The following is a 17,081-nucleotide window of genomic DNA, read 5'->3' as shown; positions in this document are numbered from 1 at the left end:
GAGTCGGGGGGAAACCTCAACAGTTGGCAGTTTAAATCATCTGTCTAGTTGGTATGGCTACAGTCATGATGAAAATGTTTTTTGAGTAAAAGTAAGAGAAAAAGAGAAGTGAACAGGAGCAAGCATTATTTTTATTCATCTCATTTGGACTAGGTTGAAACAGAAAATGTTATGAGTAGTGTGTAACAGCAGACATCAAACACTTAAAATCCCAGCTTCCTGGATATATAGGCTGTGGAAAAAATGAAGTTGGTCACTCAGGTCTAGCTGGGGAAGAAGGTGAAGAGAAAGCCTTTGGCAGCAACTTAAGATCCATTCATTCAAACAGCAAAATAAATGCAATTCATTCTCTGGGTGCACAAGATAAAGTTCTGTTTCAAGTGCAGAACCAGGCTGTGAACAACAAACCATAATAAGCTTTAGGTCAGAGGTGCCAGCACAGGTGCCGTGGAGTCTCAGAAAACGCCCACTAAAAGACCCTGAAGCTGGGAAAGACTGAAGGCAAGAGGAGGATAAGGTGGCAGAGGATGGGGAATTAGATAGCATCACCGACTCAGTGAACATGAATTTGGACAAACTCCGGGAGATAGAGGAGGACAGGGAAGCCTGGCAGCTGCAGTCCATGGGGTCGCAAAGAGTGGAACATGACTTAGTGACTGAACTACAAAGAAGGTGGAGCTTGGATGACCTATCTCAGGGGCTAGCCTGGCCCAGAGTCAACTGTTTGATGCTCATTTGCCTAAGTGTGCGGGTGTGTGTGTGTGTGTGTGTGTGTGTGTGTGTGTGTACAATATAGGAGGGAAGACTTGCTTCTCGAGCAAGTGATCCCATCTGGGAAGCCGTGAGCAAGCCACACGAAGTAAAAATGGGAGGCTTGATCGCCTGTCCTTCACCAGACGGGTCCAAAATGACTATATAAAGTAAATACCATAAATCACTGTTGTCAGGGCGCACACTGCACCTCCTCCCTCCCTGCCCCTCAGCCATCCTCATTTCCACACCCCCTCAACGGTTCAGGGAGAGCTCGTGGTCTAAGTAAACGAGAGGACTCCTGACTGTAATCCTAGCACGTCACTTTGTTGAAGGCAAACACGTGGTTCGGGGAGAACTTATAAATCTCTCCTCCCAGGCAGGATCGTGATGTTATCTGCTGCCAGCAGAAGGTTCGCTCTGAGGGGAGCTCCAGAAGCTCCCGACGAGAGAGAGAGACAGAGACAGGGAGAGAGAGAGAGGTCAGCCAGAGAGATACGGAGGGACCGAGAGAGCGGCAGAAAGGAAGAGGCACAGGGAAGGGCGAGAGCGCAAGTGAAGCAGGCCCGGGGAGAGGGATGGAGAGCTAGGATAACGGTCTAGGGAGCCATTCGGGCGCAAACCGAGGGGGCTGCCCGGCTGCTGGAAGCAAGCAGGAGAGGACCTACTGCGGGCTGCCAAGTGTCTGCTGCCCTAAGCGAGAAAAGCCCACGTGGGAGAGAAATCAGGCGAGGGTGGGACGGGGTGGGAGTCCGAGGGAACCCCTTCGCCACCCCCCTAGGAATAAAACTCCCCCGCCGGCGCGTCGCCCGGCTGCCGCTGCGGTCCGCGGGCGGCGAGAGCCACGGCGGCGGCCGCCGCTCGCCTGTTGCCGGGTTGGCGTTTGGAGCGAGAGCAGAAGGAGGAGCAGAAGGAGGGAGCTGGAGGCCGGACGCGTTCGCCAGCGGCGGCGGCGGCGGCAACGTGGAGTGAGCGGGCGGGTCGGCGCGCCGGCCGGGGTGTCGGCCCCCGCGCGCAGCTCCGGGAGCAGGATCCTCGCCGCCTCCCTGCGCGGCCTCCGCGGCCCGCGCCGGACCCGGCCGAGTCCCGGGCGCCGGGCGAAGCTCTCCCGCCTCCCCGCCGCGGGCCGGGCTCGCCCCCAGCGCGCGCACCCGGGCGCGCGCGCGCCCACACTCACACCACACACACTCACACGCACACTCACTCACACACTCACACACGTGTGCGCTCCTCCGCTCCGGAGCTGCTGCCGCTCCTGCTCTCAGCGCCGCAGTGGAAGGCAGGGCCGCGCCGCGCCGCTCCTTCTTGAAATATATAAATTGGAGCCGGCCGGCCTCGGCCGCCCCCCTGACAGCGCGGCCCGCGCCCCTCCCGCCGGCGCGCCCGCTGCCAGCCCCGGGACCTTTTCATCTCTTCCCTTTTGGCCGGAGGAGCCGAGTTCAGATTCGCCACTCCGCACCCGAAACTGACATACTGAACTCCGTTTCCTCCTGCTAAATTTATTTCTGCCTAATAGCCACTCGTCTCTTTTTTCCGCCCCCCCTCCCCTCCATCTCGTCGCTCCAAGAAAACTTTTGCCGACTCCCTCAAGTGCAGGTTCCCCCTGCCCGTCGTGTATTAATATTTCCACTTGGGGAACGACGTTGCCTTTTCTTTTGAAAGGAATTCAAGCAAGATACCTTTTTCTCTCGGACATTGACTCTCGATTGTTTGCAAAAGTTTCGCATTCAAAAAAAATCTACCTGATCTGTACTTTGAGAGTTGCTAGGTTTTTTTTTTCCTTACTTTTTTACTTAAAAGAAAAAAAAAATTTTTTTCCACCTTTAAAAAAATGCACTACTGTGTGCTGAGCGCGTTTCTGCTCCTGCATCTGGTCACGGTCGCGCTCAGCCTGTCTACCTGCAGCACGCTCGACATGGACCAGTTCATGCGCAAGAGGATCGAGGCGATCCGCGGGCAGATCCTGAGCAAGCTGAAGCTCACCAGCCCCCCAGAAGACTACCCCGAACCCGAGGAGGTCCCCCCGGAGGTGATCTCCATCTACAACAGCACCAGGGACTTGCTCCAGGAGAAGGCGAGCCGGAGGGCGGCCGCCTGCGAGCGCGAGCGGAGCGACGAGGAATACTACGCCAAGGAGGTTTACAAAATAGACATGCCGCCCTTCTTACCCTCGGAAAGTAAGTACCGCTCCTTGCTTTCATTCCCCGGGGCTTAGCGCTGCCCGAGGCTTCAAGAACCGCAGCCACTCCAGGGATCGCCCTGCCCTCTGGGGTCCCCGGCTCACTCCTTCCCCTTCTCTGGTCCTCCGTCCCACCCACCTCCTTGCCAGCTGTGTGCTTGAGAACATTAGGTTTTAAAACGTGGACTTGCGACTTTATTTTCTCCATTTCTCCCCCCCCACCCCCAACGCCCCCGTCCTTTATAAGGCGTTATTCTCTCTCTCTCTCCTTTTTTCTTCTCCCTGGAATTCTCGACTCGGCCACCGGCTAGGAGTCAGCCCTCCTCTGTCAAACTCCAGGCGCTCCCCGGGGCCGAGTTAAACCGGGAAACCTCGGTGGGTTTGTTTTCTTTGCTCCGATTGGCCTGGAGCCCGCCGAACTGGGGCGCGAAGGGTTAAAAAAAAAAAAAAAAAGAGTGGCTCAAAACGAGCCTCACCGGAAGGCGCCCCATTCCTTGCCGACCTATCAGCTGATTCCGCGAGGCTTCCCTATTGTCTGTAACTCCCCGAAAAATGTCAGCATCGCCAAGACGAAACCCGATCTGGCGACCCCTCCAAAAACCGACCTCCAGCCCCTCAATTCGTGAATCTCTGACCTCGACGGGGTGTTTACATCCCCCCGCCCCCGCCAAGGCGAGATCTTGTAACCACGTCCCCTTTTGATTTCACCTGGAATGGTAGAGAGGACAGCTTCGTTTCTGACTACGTTTAAAAGAGTTTTTCCTTCCTTTTTTTTTTTTTCCAGAATCCTCTCAAACCTGCCTTCTTAAAATCGCCGGTGTAGCAAATACTTTTTGTTAGGCGTTTTATCGTTAATCTTTCTCACTCTGGAGCCCGGTGTTCCCTGCCCTTTCATAGGCTTCCTGCAGTCACTTCGTTGCATTCCTGAATCTCAGCGTAGAAGACAGCCGATTTCTTTTTTTTTTTTTTTAAACTGGCTTCTCTGAGGGCAGTGTCCTCAAAACCAGCTGGCATACAGTAGCCGTGGAAGTGAAATGATTTATTGTTGGAGTTTCTTGGGGGGAAGGGAAGAGGGCAGTTAGCTTAGGATGATTTCCAAGTTCTTAAAAAAAGAAAAAGCAAAGAAGAAGCATATATTGATACCTGAGAGGGTTAAATACCAGGAAGAAGAAAAAGAAAGGAGAGAAGAAAAAAAAAAAAAAAAAAGCTCCAACTTTTGCGTATTCCAAGTCCCAAGTCTACACTTTTCATTGGTTGCCCACTTCTCTCCGCCCCTTTTCATGCCCTATATACTCTCTGGCTGCCTTCACAAAGTCTGTGTGTCTTGCCTACAGAGATAATATGGCCATCTTGGTAGTTTTATCCTAGAGGTTCTAATTGCAGGGTGGTGCTTCTCTTTTTGAATATTTATATTTAGTTTGACAAGTCGTAGTTCCGGGACTTGCCATGTCTTGTATCTGATGGTCTCAGAATATCGGCTGACGTATACAACCCCCGTCTTCCTGGCGACCTCTGTTTTGCTGCAGCAGCATCTCTTGTTTAAGAGCAGAGCTGAGATAGGAGATCCTGGCAAGGGGGTCGATTTTATTATTGTAATTATGACACCATTCACCACAGTGGTGATAATATACACTCCATCTTGGTGATGGGGGGTGGAGGGAGGCGGGTAAGGGGGGTGGGAGGAAGGAAAGCTTTCTACCTGGGACGGAGCCCTGGAGATATTAGGAAATAAAGTTCATTGTAATTTAGCGCAAAATCATTGAGACCCAACAGGGAGTTGAGTCAGTTTGCTTTCTCTAGCACGTGTGACGTTCTGTTGGAATTTGGGCAGGCAGGCAGTTATGTAGAATCAGAACAAGCCAACCCTTCAGTGTTTACCTGCAACAGCTTTAATGAACTGCTGGTATTTTTATATCACACAGGAGGTCTGATCTCTTCCTGAGATAGGTGTGGAGAGAGCAAGTTACCCAAGAGGGTGTTCATGCTTTCAAACCCTCTTCAATCTCAAGAATTGAGATGATCCCACTCGGGATCATAATCATCACCAAACTGGGAAAATTCTCAGATTATTAGGATTTCAGAGGTTGGCATTAAAGATGGGTGTGTGGATTCCCTTCTGTTTCCACTCCCAGCTACCAAAGAAATTGAAAACCTCTGATCAGCACAGGATAAAATATACACTATCAGTTTTCCTACAAAGAATGCAGGCTTCTTAAAGCCTGAAAGGAAGTTTAGGAGCAGAAAGTCTTATTAATAGCAGATTTGATACTACTGTGCTAGGACTGTGGATAATTTTATAGAAAGTAGGTTAACTGATTTTCCAGCACTTTCTAGTTATACTGGAATATACAGAACCCTTCCAAAGAAAGGGGGGGGGGGGGAGAAAAGAAAAAAAAATCACTCCACCATATTTTTTAAAGGGCAAATTGAAAGGACAGCATTGGCTTATATACCAAGTCTCCCTCTTTAGGACTGTTCCTCTTAACTTTTAACTCGGTCCTCTCTGAAGCTGCTGTGGGGAGGGAGTGTGCCTGTCATTTCTCAAAGGGAATCCGAGGACGGTCACGAGCCCCAGGGATGGAGGCATGGGAAAGATCACTGGTTCATTTTTTACCACCAACTTATTAGCGTTCAGGGAGTGACTTCAACTCAAATATTACAAATATGCTCTAATTATACTCAATGAGTTATATATCATTACAGATTCTTGATAGTCCTTTGCAGGACATTTTATACAGTTCAGACGAATATTTTTAGCAATGCAGAGTTTTAAAAGTAAAAATATAAGATATTGTATATGTCTTGAAGCATATTTTGTCTTAAATATTATCCTTGGACCAGTGTACTATATAAATACAGTAAATATGAATAGAACTGGCCAGGTGCCAATCTCCTAGGATAAATTTTAGTCAAGAAGGTATTTATGGGTTATAAATAATACTGTGTCAACATTTGAAGAAGGGGTCTGATTAGTTTTGAATTTATTTGTATTGATCTTTTCACGTGCTGTTAGTTTAAGGCTCAAAGTGGAGTTATGCTAAGGTTTATCCACACTTTACCCAGTGGGAATTAGCAGACTTCTCATCCTTTGACAATCCACTGGAATCTCAAGGCACATCTATTCCAAAGACACTGTACTAGGCTTTAGAAATTTAGAAAGAGTGATTCCACTTAATGGAGTAAGAATCCAAATGATTAACAATTGAAATATGTAGACACTTGGACAGTCAAAAAAGGAAAAAGGACGAGACAAAACTTTTTTTTCTTTCTTTCTCCTCTCTCTCCCATGTAACAAATTTCAGGCAGGTGTTTTGGTTCTTATTGTGGTGATGTTACCGCTTTTGCTATCCCCACCCTCAGGGAATGTTTGGCAATGTTTGGAGACATTTTTGGATGTCATGACTGGGGATGGAGAGGCCAGGGATTGCTGTTAACCACTCTAGAATGCACAGGACAGGTCCTCTTCCCACTTCCAACCCCCTTACATCAAAAAATTATGAAATTCCCATGTGGAGAAGCCCGGTGACCCTGGGATTTATTTGGGATTGCTAAATTCTGCAGTAGCACCACCTCCAAAGTAATAACCTAAAAGCAAAACATCTTTAGTTTTCTTAAGTAAGTTGGACTATGAATTTCACTCTTTTGTATGATATATAGTATATTATGATGATCTTAAAGGGCTTCAATGAGAGACATCAAAACTTCCCATTCATTTAGCCTAAGCAGTAGTGTCACTTTACCCGTCTGTAACTTCAGTTAGCAGCAGTATGATATTAGTCAGGACAGAGAAAAAAGAAGTGTGGGATTATCTTGGATTTTCCTTGCAAGGAAAATAAGCAGCTCATGTTCAGGAAGAGTGGAATCTCCAAGCTACGCAATGGAAGAAAGTAAATAATCATGTTGGTTTATTCTGTCATATTGAATTAGATAAACCAAACTGTACAGCAGGAGACATCATGATGAGGTTTCTTTTGTAACTGACTCACATAAATGCTAAACATTTAATACCAGGCAATCTTCTTTTCTATTTCCCCTGTAAATTGCCAAGTGAAATCATGGAACATAGAATGGACACAGTAGTAGCACTGTATGGTTTGGGGCAGGGGTGCAACTTACCATTCTATTCATGAATGTATCTTTTCTATGTACATACTGCTGGTGGTGGTGGTTTAGTCACTAGGTCATATCCGACTCTTGCGACACCATGGACTGTAGTCCGCCAGGCTCCTCTGTCCATGGGATTCTCCAAGCAAGAATACTGGAGTGGGTTACCATTTCCTTCTCCAATACATTGCTGGACTGTCAACCAATTGCCCAATGAAGGAAAATACTAGCAGTTGCTAGAATACAGTAGTATTTTTGCTGGACAGTCAGGGATTATTTTTCTTTTTCTTTTATTGAACTATAGTTGATTTATAATATTGTGTTATTTTCAGGTCTACAGCCAAGTGATAGGGATTTCATTTTTGAAGATTCTCTGTGTATGGATGTGTGAGTAAGAGAGACACAGAGATCAAAGACAGACTTGAACCTCTTCCCTAGACTTCCCCAATGACTGAGTTACTAATACACAGCAGACCAAGTTTTAATTCTCCCACTTGTATTGAATTGCATCATTGCTTGTACTAACTCTAGTGCCTAATTGTGGTCACATTTAACTTAGGCCACATTCTTCTCTTCCAGGGTTTCTTCTTTTCTTTCTTTTACTTTTCAAAGTCTGGAAAAAACCCTAAAAGAAATATAGTGGTTATAACTGAAGCAGTTGGGCGGTCTTTGTTGCCAAGGGAGGCCGCTCTCCTCTTCCGAGGAGTCTCTACAAACCGGATGGAGGCTGGGCTTTGTCAAGCTGGTGGAGTAGGTGGGGACCCGCTGACCTGGCAGAGGCTTCGGGAGCCGGCTGTGTCTCCACAGCGACCCCTGGGGTCGACTCAAGGAACTGCACTTTTTGAATGCTGCCTTCTCCCTAGTGAAAAGTTGATGTAACCCAGGCACAGCCTCTTTCATATAAAAAGATATGAAAGAATGACAGATCCTGTTTCCTAGCGGAAACTGAGATGTGAAAAAAGGGCCAATGACTCACTGTTGATCCCGTATCAAATCTGGGTTAGAATAGAGGAGATCACCGACTGCTAGGCCTTTGCCCAGAGATTACAACACACTTCAGGCTGCATTTTTAGAAGGTTAGGGAGAAGAGTGGAGACTGCCCCTGAGGGAGATGTGCAAACCGATCACCAAGGTGGGACTCTGGGGGTCCTTCTCCCTCCCTGGTCCCACCCACCCCTTTACAAGTTCAGTATTAAGGGGTGTGTGTGTGTGTGTGTGCACGCGCACGCACTCAGTCGTGTCTGACTCTTTGCAACCCCGTGGACTGTAACCCTCCAGGTTCTTCTGTCCATAGGGTTTCCCAGTCAAGAATACTGGAGTGGGTTGCCATTGCCTTCTCCAGGGAAATCTTCCTGACCCAGGAATCGAACCTTCACCTCGTATGTCTCCTGCATTGGCAGGGGATTCTTGGCCACTAGCGCCCCCTGGGAAGCCCAGTATTAAGGTGAGCAGGCCGGGGAAGAGCTCTGGAAGCAGCTCCCTCAGCCTTCCTCATGGACTACTTCCGGTCCTGCTCAGACTTCCTCGTGGAGCATTTCCGGTCCTCCTCAGCCTTCTTCATGGAGCACTTCCGGTCCTGCTCAGCCTTCCTCCTGCAGCACCTCCGGTCCTGAGGGACCCTGCAGAGAGGGTGTGGGTTTCCCAAAAGTGCTCATTCTCCCCGTCTGCCGAAGGGTGGGTCCATGCTGAAGAACTTGATGAAACGTGCCTCTGGCCGAGATAAACACAAGTTTCCATTGTCATTTTGAAACCATATGGTGAGCTTTGTCTTTTAATATTCTTTAAATAAGGATAGTTGTTAACCTAGGAATTCAGTGACCTCCAGGTAGTTTCACTTTAATCACATGCTACAGACTCTTTGATGGGTTTGTTTAGACTGCAAAGCTTGCTTCCATCCTGTGTTTGAGAGAAATTCGAGTTACGCTGCAACCACAAGTCGGTTTCGGTGGTTGTCACTGGTTTCGTTTCTTTTCTAACCTCCAGTAGGTTAGAACGGCTCTGCGCTGTGACCACCACCTTACTGCCAGATGGGCTTGGTGGCCTCAACTATTCATAAACTCTCCCTGTTGACCTCTTCCCCACAGGCTCTAGATTGCCTTCCTGTTCTTCTCTCTTCTGGAATAACCGTGTGTAGGGTGGGGAACATCACTGACCCATGCCTCTTGTTTCTTCACCTGTTAAGATGAAGAAGATGCTGGCTTCCTAGGGTTGCAAAGGACTGACCATGACCTGTGTAAAGAAGTCCCAAACCCTGCCTCTGACACTTGGTGGACCTTCCTTGCAGGGTACCTATTAATCACTGATTCCCAAACACCATTGATTTTTAAGGTGCATCACTGACAATTGACTATAACATGCCACTGGTTATGAGATATTAAAAAGATATTTTAGAGGTACTCCGATGTGGTTGAAAGTAACGCTCTGGGAACCATTCCCACCAGCCCAGATGTCTCAGGACCTCCATCTCATTCATTTCTTTGTAACTTTCCCTCAGAGGATCTGTTTCCGTGGCTCACTCGGATTGGTCCTTAGGTGAATTTTGCCACCCAAGAGGGTGGGAACAGAGACTGGCAGGGCTGGTAATCTAGCAGGCCCATCGCTGTCTAATCCTAACATAGGAAGGCCTTGAGAATTTTGGCTTTGTGGATAAGATCTCAGATATCTTAGATAACATCCAAGACCTTTTAGGGCCTGGTCCCTCCTTGCTTAGCATTCTGCCCCCAACTGAATCCTCTCATGAAAACTACACTCCAACCAGATTCCAAACCACACTCTTTGCCTTTACCCGAAGGGGCCATTTATTTTCCTGCCGTCAGGCCTTTGTTTATGTTGTTTCTTCCACTTAGAGAGCTATCTTTTAATACCTTTAAGGATCCTTCGAGGTTTAGTGAGAGCCATCCCCTTATGAAACCTTCTTTGATGTTCCTTGTCATATTTAATTAGCTCTTCCTCGGCACTCTCACAGTCCTGATACTCATCTCTATCTCAGCCTCTTTTCTTTTACTGTAGGTAAAATCTAGCTGTGTCCTGACCTGTCTTCTTCATCAGCTGGTGACCTACTTCAGAACAAGAACCCACTTGGACTTAGCTATATTCTTACAGCTTATTGTTTTTGCTCAACCAATACTTAATAAATGAATGAGGGTTTCCCTTTAGAGAATAAGACTAAGTCACCAGAAGAAAGATCTATGAATTGAAAGCATTAAGACTAGGAGATGTGGAGAGATGGAAATCTTACCTCCGTTATCAGGGAAACCATGCCTGATGGATCTTGTTCCTATGCTAAAGGCAATACCAGGCCTTTCAGAACCACCCAGTTCCTGTTTCAAGTTTTGCAGATAAGAGTGAAAATGATGGTGATAATGATGATGATGAAAGCTAACCCTCAGCAGGTACACACTATGTGCCAAGCATAGTTTTAAATATTTTACATGTGTGCACGTATTTCCTTCACACAAGTAACCCTGTATAGTTCATACGAGTATTTTCCCTGCAACATCTGAGGACATGGCTATAACTATTTCTATCAGCGATGTCTTATTGAAAGTCAGGCTTTTAGGTATAAGTAATAGAAGCCCTACACAGAGACCATTTAGGAAATGGAGAGCATGACTTTTCCTGCCCTCTTGAAAAGTGACATAGAACATCCCTGAAAGGGTGGTGACTTTCCTTTCTTGGCAGGAATTCTATTCCTAGAAGCTCTGCATTCTTTCCCTCCAGAAGGCACTATATTTATGAATCCTTTTCTACACAACCCTCGGTCTTTTTTCTTGTTTTTAACACATTCTGCTTTTATCTCTGCAGGTAGTTGATACAAATATTGTGATCTCTCAAGTCTCCTGGTCTTCATCTTGAACTGCCATCATTTCTTTGCAAAACTTTTCTAAATTTGATTGATAGGAGATTCATCTTGTCTCTTGAAAATTGATTGGGTAAGGCAGGATGGTGTTGTCTAATGAGCACAGGCTTGAGAGCCAGACAGATCCAATAAGTAAAAGAAAGAGAATAAGTAAAAGGGAATTGCACCAGAACAATCTCAGAGGCTGAAAGGGAAAAGGGAGCTTCAAAGGCAAGAAGGCCTACGCCAGGCCGATGGAAGTTGTTAAAATGTGGTCTTGTCTCAGTGAGCCGCCTGGCTGTCTCAGGGCTCGTTGCTCAAACTGCCTCATGGACATTTCAGCTGCTTCCTGCTGAGGGGCCTCCCAGGTGGCGCTAGTGGTAAAGAACCTGCCTGCAATGCAGGAGACATAGACTCGGGTTTGATCCCTGGGTCAGGAAGATCCCCTGGAGGAGGAAATGGCAACCTACTCCAGCATTCTTGCCTGGAGAATTCCATGGACAGGGGAGCCTGGCAGCCTACAGTCCATGGGGGTGCAAAGAGTCTGATACAACCCACACTGCTGAATTCAGATCTTGGCTCTGCCATCGTGGCTTAGTGGCTGGGCTACAGCCCCAGCACTTAAGCTGATCTGTTTGTTCACTTGTCATGAAGAAGATGAGCCCTGCCCCCTAGGGTCGTGGAGGATGGGTGATGATGTGCAAAGAAATTCCCAGTGTAGCTACTTCTGGCACTTAACAGGCTTGCTTTGCAGGCAGTTATTATGCATTGAATCTCAAGCACCACTGATTTCACAATGCACCGTAATTTCATATGGATCCCTGGGTTGAGAAGATCCCTGGAGTAGGAAATGGCAACCCACTCCAGTATTCTTGAGAATCCCTTGGACAGAGGAGCCTGGCAAGCTACAGTCCTTGGGGTCGCAGAGTCAGACACACCTGAAGCAGCAGTCCGTAATTTCATATGCCACTTAGAGCTCTCACTGCCAATTAATTAACTGTAACATGCCATTGTTTCTAAGAGGGCGTTGGGATTTCAGAGGTATTAGAATATGAAAAATACCTAGCAGCAGGGAAGTCACATTCATGTTTGTGGACTGGAAGAGTAGCGGTCCATGTGTATATAGCAGAGTGTTCTGTCCTAGAAACACATTGAAAATAAAATTAAGAGGGGGCGTGATATCTGCCCTCAGGAAACGTTTCTATTTAGTAAACTTTCAGAGCCTCTGACTGGTAATAGCCACCTCTGGCACCAGAAACAGGAGATCTGCATCCTGGATTCCTCCCAGCTGGAGTGTCTGGCTAGGCATGCTCAGTGCATTAATATCCGGTTTTCTTTTTCATTCTTTTTTTTTTTTTTTTGACATCTCAGGGTGTTGCTAGTTGTTTCAAAGGGCCTGTACATTTATAGGGAAATTTTTTTTTGAAATGATTTTAACTGATCTCTCTGAATATGCATATGAGTTACATAATACTCGCCTCTTTATCTTTCTGGGCCCTAAAGGCTGAAATCCAACAAAGGTTGGGGTGCGGATGGGGGAGGATATTGTTCATAAAAGGCTAACATGCCAAGGGGGCTTCTGGGAAGCTTGTCTCTGGGCCACGCTCGGCCCCTTCTCCCAGGTCCCTTGTCTCATTGCCTCCCCTGTTGAGAGGCTCTATTGAGAAGGTAGCCAGGATGTTTGGACCTCGTCTAACTTTCATGACCAGGAACCAGCCACAGTGGTTTCTTCACTGCCAGGCAATTTATTTATTTATTACTTATTATTTTCTAACATTTTTAAAGACTTTTTTTAAAAATGCAGACCATTTTTAAAGGTTTTATTGAATTGGTTACAGTATTCTTCTTCTTTTTCTTTTTTTCTAATTTCTGGATTTTTGGCCATGAGGCATGTGAGATCTTAGCTCTCTGACCAGGGACCCAACCCACAACCCCTGCATTAGAAGGGGAAGTCTTAACCACTGGACTGCTGGGGAAGTCCCAGGCAATTCATTTAGCAACAGACTTCAGCAACAAAATGCCATTACTGGGTAGAAGTCTCCCAGAGGAGGATGGGTGGGAAGAAGGGGAGAGGGTGGTGGGAAGTTACTGCAAAGGGTTTGAGGAGGAAATGAAAACGGAGGAGGTGTTGTCCGAGAGGACAGGCCGCACTTGGGCAGCAGCAGCTGTCAATAGAGGAAAGTTCTCTCTGTTTGACACAGCATCCTGGCTTTCCTGGAGCCACCGAGTCAAGCCACTTCACTGGCGTGAGAGGGCAGTGCTGTCCAAAGGGAATCGAGTTTACTGGGCTTAGGGTCTGTTAGGGGGCTTCCCTTGTGACTCACTGGTAAAGAATCTGCCAGCGATGCAGGAGACCCTAGGTTGGGAAGATCCCTGGGTTGGGAAGTTCCCCTGGAGGGCGGCATGGCAACCCACTCCAATATTCTTGCCTGGAGGAATCCATGGACAGAGGAGCCTGGTGGGCTGCAGTCCCCAGGGTCACACAGAGGTGGACATGACTGAGTGACTAGGCAGCAGCTGCAGGGGCTGTTGGAAGGAGGGGAATGCCTTCTGGTGCCCACAAAGCTCTTCTCCGTGGACCAGCCCCTTCCCTTCTTTCTCAGAAATGAGCCCTTGGATTTGGTTCTGCCTGATAAGCCAGAAATGTGGGGCTTAGATGTCCCCTTTAATCACAACAACTTGAGGAACTTAAAGCAAATGGAAAATGCTTTCTGGATGTTGCAAAGCCCAGACCTTCTGAAAATAGTTCGGATGCATTTCCAGCCTCCTCGGGCAGCTGTTTGCTCTCACACTGGCATGTGGCACGCATCTCTGTCCACGGAGGGAGCGTGGATCTTCCTTCAGGCCTTCCTCTCGGCCTCCACGTGACCCAGTAGAAAGCAGCATGTTCCTGAGGAAGAGACACGGTGTTTTGGAAAGGAGGGTCACGAGGCAACCATGAGCCCGAGTAACACTCGGGCTGCTTTTTTGGAGATGTTAGTTTCAGGAAGCCCTGTAGCATCTTTCCAGTCTCAAGGAGGAAAAAGAAAAATGTTGTGACTTTGACCTTGGCTCAGTTCATTTGGCTTTCCCTATCTAACCCACACCACACTGACAGATCCCACATCTGTCTTGACAAGCGTGTTCACAAATAACTGCTCATTCATAACTTCAGGCTGTTGTCACAGCCCTTGTCTGTTATTCCAGCATGTTAATGATGAGAAGGCAGAGTTTGGTTTTAAGAGAGACGTTGATCTCAGAGGAAAAACTGTCTACACGAGGAGACAGTAGTTTTTCATGCATTTTAAGGTCACTAAAATATATTATTGCCCATCAATGGGAATTTTCTAAGAACTATAACCTAATTTTTAAGCTTTGGACTCATTTCAGCATTGGGAATTCAGTACTTCTTAGATCAAATTCAACTAAGGTTATCCTCTCTAGATCATATGTAGCAATAACTTTATTATTCCTTCCATTTGTGGGGGGGTTTTCTTCTTATGGAATTATTTATTTCCCTTTCTGGGCTCCCCAGGTGGCTCAGTGGTAAAAAATCTGCTTGGCAGTGCAGGAGACCTAGGTTCAATCCCTGGGTTGGACGATCCCTTGGAGAAGAAAACGGCAGCCCACTCCAGTGTTCTTGCCTGGATAATCCCATGGACAGAGGAGTCTAGCGGGCTACACCCATGGAGTTGCACAGTCAGACACTACTTAGTGGCTGAGCACACAGCACATTTCCCTATCCATTGGCTTCATCTCGTTTTCACTACTGTTTTGACAGCTTATGACTATGCCATTGAAGTTGTTCTTTCCTTCTAATAAACTCCTATCATTAAGTTGCTAGCTGAGAAAGGCCAAAAAAAGAAAGAAAAATAGGTGAGTGACTTAACTCTGATTCAACTTTAGAAGGAGGGGAAAAAAAAAAAAGAAGAAAATCACAGACTGAGGACATGTCTTTACAGAAGATGGATGATCTGGTAAAGGAATTGCCTGCTTGGACGTCTGTCAGGGCTTTCTGGAAGAAGGGTTTCCACATCCAAGCTTGCATCTTAGCATCTGGCTCCGGAAGTTACGGAGAGAGAAACATCTTTTACCCAGAAGTAGCTGGGCAGAACCAAAGGAGAATGATGGCTATCACGTAAGGTTCTCAGGCAGCGGTTCTCACTCAAGCTTTAGGTTGTTAAGTGTGTTAGTGGAGTTTGCTGTTCATATGATGAACTCAGTCCCGAATGGCCACTATTTCACCTACTGTGCATTTCACCTCCGTGGAATGAGGTGGCAGCCGCTGGTTTGTCTTGGAGCAAGATATATTTCAGAGGAATTCTGCTGTCAGAAAGCATCAGCATCAACCATGAAACTGTGTATAGGGTCAGGTCTAGTTTCATTAATTCTTTGGCAGTTGTACCCGGATTCTAGAAAGAGAGTCTTGAGCCAAACTGACCCTGAGTCATTAGATGTTGGGGATCAGCAGTTTGTAAGAAACTTTTGCTGGGAATCCTCTGAGAGGAGTAGAAACTCCCTGTCATCTCGTGCTGGGAGAGATAACGGTGCCCACTTCTGGAACTGTTCTCATCATGAGAGAGATATCTGTGTAGAGAATGTTTGTGTGGAGGCCGGGGAGGGGTTGAGGCAGGGACTAATTTGATGTGGAGTTTACTGCAGCATTTTTGCTGCTCCTGCTAAGTCACTCAGATGTGACTCTTTGTGGCCCTATGGAGCCCGCCAGGCTCCTCTGTCCATGGGATTCTCCAGGCAAGAATACTGGGGTGGGTTGCCATGCCCTCCTCTAGGGGAGCTTCCTGACCCAGGAATGGAACCTGAGTCTCTTGCATCTTCTGCATTGGCAGGCAGGTTCTTAATCACTAGCACCACCTAGGAAGCCCATTTTTAGTGACATTTAATTCTGCTTGAGATGTCATCGCAGCAAGAATGTCTTTCTCTCTGGCTAAGAGACACTTTCATGCTACATAAAAAGACTAATTACCCAGAACAGACAACCCTTAGGAGAGGATCGTTTCTCTGTGATCCATCTGATTGGGTAGTTTTGAGGACAAATGAACTTTTTGTAAAAGGCCTTTCTAACCTCTAGGTCACAAAGGCTATGCTAGTGTTTCTTGAATTCTGCCAAGCAAAGGGATCGCCTGGAGTGCTAGGTGTGGATTCCCGGAACTTTGTCTCCTGCCCTCCATCCAAGTTATTATTCAATAGTTTTAATTTTTGTTTTTTTTTTCTTGGCCATATCTCGTGGTTTGAGGGATTTTAGTTCTCCACCAGGGATCTAACCGGGGTCCTCAGTCGTGAGCTCTCATTGTCCTAATCACTGGACCATCATGGAGTTACCAAGATGATGATTCTTTAATTTCAAGGTGAGCTCCAGGTAACTGCCTCTTGATAAGATAGCCAGGTGATCTTAAAGTAGGTAGCTCAGAAGCACACTTTGGAAACCCTGTGAGTTTAAGTTTGATTGCTTTATTTCTTAGTTGTGTCATCACAGGCAAAAAGGAGTCCTAGCACTTTTATAGTTAGTTTCATTGTCTTTTAGTTATTTTATAAATTACTCACACAAAATTTTAATTCCAAGACTGTTTCTATCTTTTGACTTACCTGAGCCATGCTCCCCCATTATCCATGAGTGAATATACCCAGGGACTTCTTAAAATGATCGTATCTCTTAAGACTATTCATGTCTCAGATTTTCCCTAGGGTTTCACATTTTAAAAAGCATTTCACATGGACCCCAAACCTTATCAATAGAAAAAGTTTACCTGTATTATAGTGTGACTTCAAACACATAGATCTTGAAAATTGATTAAAAAAAAAAAAAACTAACAGTTACTTTCTTTGGTGTAAATCACCCTTATTTGCATCACGTATATCTCCATCCGATTCATGGTCTTAACTTCTGAGGCCCTGGATCAGCACCAGAGCACCCTGTTCTTTATGGTGGTGGTTTAGTTGCTCAGTCGTGTCCGACTCTTTGCAGCCCCATAGTCTGTAGCCTGCCAGGCTCCTCTGTCCATGGGATTTTTTCAGGCAAGAATACTGGAGTGAGTTGCCATTTCCTTTCCCAGGGGGATCTTCCCAACCTAGGGATCGAACCCATGACTCTTGCATCACAGGCAGATTCTGTAACTACTGAGCCACTAGTGAAGCTCACCCTATTCTTTGGCCGTGCTTAAAAACAAAACAAAATAAACAAAACAAAACAAAAAGGGGAGGGAGGAAAGAAAG

The 17,081-nt window shown here is 46.6% G+C and overlaps 1 protein-coding gene across 3 annotated transcripts in view; it reads left to right on the top strand.

Annotated features, from left to right (window-relative positions):
- The first annotated feature begins 1,134 nt into the window (after positions 1 to 1,134).
- TGFB2 (transforming growth factor beta 2) overlaps positions 1,135 to 17,081 on the top strand; it is a 92,094-nt gene continuing 76,147 nt past the window's right edge. Inside the window, exon 1 of one of the 3 annotated variants that reach the window (XM_070474505.1) lies at positions 1,135 to 2,927. In XM_070474505.1, coding sequence (XP_070330606.1) covers positions 2,582 to 2,927 — 346 coding nt within the window. In that variant the 5' untranslated portion in view covers positions 1,135 to 2,581. The remainder of the gene's footprint in view (positions 2,928 to 17,081) is intronic. The other 2 variants (XM_070474503.1, XM_070474504.1) reach the window with 2 other exon arrangements.

Source organism: Odocoileus virginianus, chromosome 11, assembly GCF_023699985.2.
Source record: "Odocoileus virginianus isolate 20LAN1187 ecotype Illinois chromosome 11, Ovbor_1.2, whole genome shotgun sequence".
NCBI lineage: Eukaryota > Metazoa > Chordata > Mammalia > Artiodactyla > Cervidae > Odocoileus > Odocoileus virginianus.
The sequence above is the reverse complement of the archived record's forward strand: the minus strand, read 5'-3'. Positions and strand labels throughout refer to the sequence as shown.